Here is a 5917-nt window from a genome sequence, read left to right as displayed (position 1 = left end):
GCAGTATGCGGGCCTCTCACTGTTGTGGCTTCTCCCGTTGCAGAGCACAGGCTCCGGAAGCGCAGGCTCAGCGGCCATGGCTCAAGGGCACAGCCGCTCCGCGGCATGTGGGATCCTCCCGGACCGGGGCACGAACCCATGTCCCCTGCATCGGCAGGCGGCCTCTCAACCACTGCGCCACCAGGGAAGCCCTGCTGTGCTGTAATTTAATTTCATGTACGTTCAAACCAAACAAAACACAATTCCTCTTGTTTTACAGTCACCACTCATTTGGATTGACTGGTACATTCACCACTTTATCGCCCCGTCCTGTGCGGTCCTTCCTGGGTCCTCCTCACCCAGCGTTTAGAGGGCCCTCCGTCTGAGTCTGCTCCAGGAGGCTCAGCCTAAGACACGGTGTCCTGAGGGCCCAGGAAATGGACTCGGAACTGGCCTCGTGCAGAGGAGCCGGGCTGGTGGCAGCCACATGCAGAGGCCCCGGCAGGGACAATTAAAGGCAAGACGTGAAAGCTGGTGCCTCTGAGGAGGGGGCCAAACAAGGGCGTGAGGCCCAGGAGCGGGGACGGCCCAGAGGCCGCCTAGCACAGCTGCCGAAGAGCGTGGGACAGAGGGAGGAACAGACGCACGGGGCATCCAACAGGCCTCCCAAGGGCGGGTGTTAAAGTTATTTGTGCTTCCACAGTTTGTAACTTCAGGCAAAAAGGGCGCAAAGGTGGAGTCCCACGTCTCTAACATACTATTCTGACAAAAGAGGTTCACAGGTGATAGAAAGATCGTGTGCTCTGCAGTCCGTGGTCTTAAAGAACACTGTGCCTGCATGTGGCTTCTCATCTGTGAAATGGGGACACTCAGAGGGAAAGGGTAGGGGAGGTCCGGCCTGCTCTCAATCAGCCACGCAGATAACAGTAGACCCCTGGTGTCTGTCGTGACGAGAAGTAAGCAGTCACCGCAGGGCCTGGGGCGCTTGTCCGGAAGCAGACCTCAAGCCACCACCAAGCCACACGCGCTGGCTCCTGGTCCCCTGGGGCTCAGGCCCCTGCAGAGACCCTTCTCCCAGGACGATGCACAGACAACACCTGGCCAAACTCCCAGAGGGAGAATGCAGGCTTGGCGGGGACCCCCCCTTCTTGGGACCCCGGAGCCCCGAGGCCCTGAGCAGCGGCCTGTTTCGGCCTCAGGGCCCCCGGGGGCTGCCCCACGGCCGCTCCCGCTCCCACCTCCCAGTACCATGCGCCCCGCTGCCCCAAAACCCACCCAGGAGGTTCCCTGGGGGCGCAGTGGTTGAGAGTCCGCCTGCCGATGCAGGGAACACGGGTTCGTGCCCCGGTCCGGGAAGATCCCACATGCCGCGGAGCGGCTGGGCCCCTGAGCCATGGCCGCTGAGCCTGCGCGTCCGGAGCCTGTGCTCCACAACGGGAGAGGCCACAACAGTGAGAGGCCCGCGTACTGCAAAAAAAAAAAAAACACCCACCCAGGACTCTCTGAAAACCCTCTGGAATCAGTCCCCGTTCTCATCTGGATAATGAGGTGATTTCAAGGCCCTTTCTAGCTCTAACAGCCAAAGATTCCAGCTTAGCATCAGAACACAAATTAACTTACTGTTTTAAGCAAAAAAAACACCCAAAGTCAATTTATTCCAGATAATTGTTATTGAGTTTGCAAGAAATTATGGTTAATTTTTAAAACATTACTGAACTCAAACAGATTTTTTTTTTTTTTTTTTTTTTGCGGTACGCGGGCCTCTCACTGTTGTGGCCTCTCCCGTTGCGGAGCACAGGCTCCGGACACGCAGGCTCAGCGGCCATGGCTCACGGGCCCAGCCGCTCCGCAGCATGTGGGATCTTCCCAGACCGGGTCACGAACCCATGTCCCCTGCATCGGCAGGCGGACTCCCAACCACTGCGCCACCAGGGAAGCCCCAAACAGATATTTGCATACTCATACAGCAGCATTAGCCACATCAGCCAAGAGGTTGGAGCTACTCAAGTGTCGATCATCAGACAGACGGATAAACACAATGTGGTCCATCCATACAGTGGAATATTATTCAGCCTTAAAAAGGAAAAAAATTCTGACACCTGCTACAACATGGGTGAACTGCAAAGATACTCTACTAAGTGAAGAAAGCCAGACACAAAAGTCAAATTCCTGAAGGCAGAAAGTAGGACAGTGGGTGCCAGGGGCTGAGGGAGGGGAGGGGGAGTGAGCGAGTGAGTGATGGGCACCGAGTTTCAGCTGTAGGAGTTAGGAGCCTTCTGGAGTTGACGGGTGATTTTTGCAAAATGATGTGAATGTACTTATTGCCCTAAACTGGACACTTAAAAATGGTAAATTTTATGCTCTATTTTACTACAATTAAAATATATATCTACTGACACCCTAGACAAAGGCAGAAAAAAAGCCACAAAGAAGATATTTTCAAAACCTTTATCTGACAAAGGATTTGTATCCCCAAAATGTAAAGAACTACTACAAAATCTATTTTAAAAATAATAAAATAAATAAAATAAAAATTTAAAAACTACAAGAAGGACATGAATAGGCTACTAATTCAAAAAAGAGAAAACCTGGGTTTCCCTGGTGGCGCAGTGGTTGGGAGTCCACCTGCCGATGCAGGGGGCGTGGGTTCGTGCCCCAGTCTGGGGGGATCCCGTGTGCCGCGGAGTGGCTGGGCCCGTGAGCCATGGCCGCTAGGCCTGCACGTCCAGAGCCTGTGCTCCGCGGCAGGAGAGGCCACAGCAGTGAGAGGCCCACGTACCGCAAAAAAAATTAATTAATTAAAAAAAGAGAAAATCTGAACAGCCAAAGCGCCCGTGATGGAATGCTCAGTCTCACTCACAATCAGTGAAATGCAAATTAAAATGAGTTGGCATTTTATTGAAACGGGGAGAATTTCCATTTGACAGTACCAAGTGTCGGTGAGCAGGGTAGCAAGGCCCCTGGTCCTGCTGCCGGCCAGAGCCTGGGTGAGGCTTGGATGAGACTGTCACAGCAACTGACTCCCCAGAACACGCTCTCACAGCCCCGGCTGTGCACACGGGCACCTGCATGACACTGTCTGCTGCAGCTCCTCTCAGAGAAGTCTGTTCCCAACCTTCTACCACGTGGCCGGCAATAGCAGAACGGATAAAAATTTGTGACATATTCATAATGGAATGCTACATAGCAAGTAAAATAAACTAAAACTACAAGGTAAAGCTTGAAAGCATAATACAATGTTATAAAAGTGGCAGAATAAGACATGCAGTATGATTACATCTGTGTATAAAATTTTAAAACACACAAAATGAACCAGTGAAAGGACCACGGCTGCCAAGGTCCAGGGTGAGCAGGGAGGGACGACCAGGCGGGCACCTAGGATTTTAGGGCAGTGAGATGCTCTGTGTGACACTGTGATGGTGGCTGTGTGACCTCAATCCATCTGTCCAAACCTTTAGAATGTACAGCACAAGGAGTGGCCTCCATGCACGCTATGCAACCTAAACTAATCATGTACCCAGCACAGTGGCACAAGGGAACTCTCTGTACTTCCTGCTTAGCTTTTCTGTAAACCCCAAACTGCTCTGAGAGTAAAGTCTATTTATTTTTTAAGGATTACAGATCAAAGAAGAGAACAACACAAGAGGATACTCTCGATATGTGTGGATCAATATCATATCTTTAAAGGGGGTATGGGGCTTCCCTGGTGGCGCAGTGGTTAAGAATCCGCCTGCCAATGCAGGGGACACAGGTCTGGACCTTGGTCCGGGAAGATCCCACATGCTGTGGAGCAACTAAGCCCGTGCACCACAACTACTGAGCCTGCGCTCTAGAGCCCATAAGCCACAGCTACTGAGCCAACATACCACAACTACTGAAGCCCACACACCTAGAGCCCATGCTCCGCAAAAGAGAAGCCACCGCAAAGAGAAGCCCACGCACCGTAACGAAGAGTAGCCCCCGCTCGCTGCAACTAGAGAAAGCCCACGCGCAGCAGCAAAGACCCAATACAGCCAAAAATAAATAAATAAATAATATTTTTTAAATAATAAAAAAAAATAAAGTGGGTATGAAACAGAGCAGGACCCTGGGGGGGCCTCCTGGGGACGTATCCCCCAGTACCTCCCCCTACCTCTTGTTTATAGAAAAGCTTTAGCCTCCTAGGCCCTCCCCAAATTCCAAACTGCAAATTTAACCAGAGAAGTGAGAAAATGCAGAATCAAAAGAAAACAGTCGAGCAAGACAAAACAATAATAGTTTAGCCACTGAACAGTGTCAAGGACCTCTAGTTCCTCCTCAAGGGCTCGAGATAACATCCTGAGCCGTGTCCTTGAGCTGTTCTGCAGGTACTGAGACCCCCACCAGATGGAAGAAGTTATGCAGGCTGCCCACCAGCACGCAGACCCCCAACCGGCGGGAAGGTTGATGGCTGAGATTCCTGAAACATCACCCAGTTGCCTCACCACCAACCAATCAGAGAATTGTGCACAAGCTGATCACATACCCCATGACCCCCTACCTCACACTGTCTTTAAAAGCCCTTCCCTGAAATCCATTGGGGAGTTTGGGTCTTTGAGCATGAGCTACCCGTTCTCCTTGTCTGGTGCCTGTACTTTCCTTCCCCACAACCCAGTGTCAGTAGATTAGCTTTTCTGTGCGTTGGGCAAACGGACCCAAGTTTGGTTTGGTAACAGGCAATGATAGGCCCCCAGAGGTTTTTGTGTCTATTACGGCATCTGGCACGTAAGAGAGGACGGGACACACCGTGATGCTTTGTAGACCAAGGAGCAGAGGAAGAGGGTCCGGATGGGGCAGGAGCGGGTGGGGCAGGGGAGGGGCTGGGTGTGCATAGAAGCCCCACTTGAAGACTGAGTTTACAGGAGAGGGAGAGGTGGTAAAATGTGGGGGGGTTTAAAGGAGATTCAGATGTATCATTTTTTAAAACCTGGAGAATGAAAGAAGAAACCCTAAAATGAAGTTACCTCAAGATCATCGAGGGAGCGGGTGATGCTCAGCCTCCTGGACCTCCCGAAAGATCTCCGGGCAGAGGTACGCTGAGCCGGTGGCAGGAGTCCAATGCCCCGCCCAAACTTTGAGCCCTAAAACAAGAAAAAGACATCGTTACCCTCTTGGGAGGAGACACTAGGTCTGCCTGACACACCGCCTGGAGAGACCGGAGGAGGGGAGGCCTCAAGGTCGTCCAGGTCAACCTCACATTACGAACGAGTCACCACAACGAAAACGCAAAGAGTCATCCCAGGGCCCCCGAGCGTTTGTTGTGCCACTTCCAACTATGTGTCCAGAGGCCAACCCCAGCCTCAAACTCCTTGTCCGAGGGCAACGGAAAAACATGTGCGCATGTCTAGGAAAGCACAAGTGGGCGGAGGAAATCATTAGTAATATAAAGGCTGGTTTTCAGCAAGCTCGTGCTTCCACATAATTTTAGAAGCATTTTAGGAAATTAAAGAATCTCTAGACATCCAGCTGGCGTCTGAAGACCAAACCAACCCAAACGCATGAAATAACCAGCCATTAAAACATCTTATTCTTTCTCTGGGAAACGACCAGAATTAATTCACTGTCATTATGCCAGACATCTCCCCAAATGTGGTTCCAGCAAATGTCATCACATTTTAAAAATAAAAAGCATCACAGCTGAAAATCTTTGACTTCCTGGGTACTCAAAATCCTAAATGACCGGCTTCAGGCATAAAGGAAGCTACAGGTTTCTAAAGACTGCGAGGCCTCAGGCACTCTCTGCTCCCCACCTGCGTAGGGACCCGGGCATCTTGCAGAAAGACAAAACCTTGCAGCACTCCCTTATAAAGCTCTCTGGGCCAAGTTTCTGCACAGCCAACCTCGCAGACACCACCCCCCGCAGAGCAAGCGGACGGAGAGAAAGATCCAGAACCGAACTAACAGGGAAAGGGAGGGGGGG

The 5917-nt window shown here is 51.5% G+C and overlaps 1 protein-coding gene across 1 annotated transcript in view; it reads right to left on the bottom strand.

Moving 5' to 3' along the window:
• Positions 1-5917, bottom strand: part of RGS12 (regulator of G protein signaling 12) — a 95131-nt gene that overhangs the window by 70367 nt on the left and 18847 nt on the right. The window contains exon 2 of the mRNA XM_007456894.1: positions 4962-5078. Coding sequence (XP_007456956.1) covers positions 4962-5078 — 117 coding nt within the window. The remainder of the gene's footprint in view (positions 1-4961; positions 5079-5917) is intronic.

This window comes from Lipotes vexillifer, unplaced genomic scaffold (genome assembly GCF_000442215.2).
Source record: "Lipotes vexillifer unplaced genomic scaffold, Lipotes_vexillifer_v1.1 scaffold63, whole genome shotgun sequence".
In the NCBI taxonomy this organism is placed as follows: Eukaryota; Metazoa; Chordata; class Mammalia; order Artiodactyla; family Lipotidae; genus Lipotes; species Lipotes vexillifer.
This window is presented reverse-complemented; position numbering and strand designations above follow the sequence as displayed.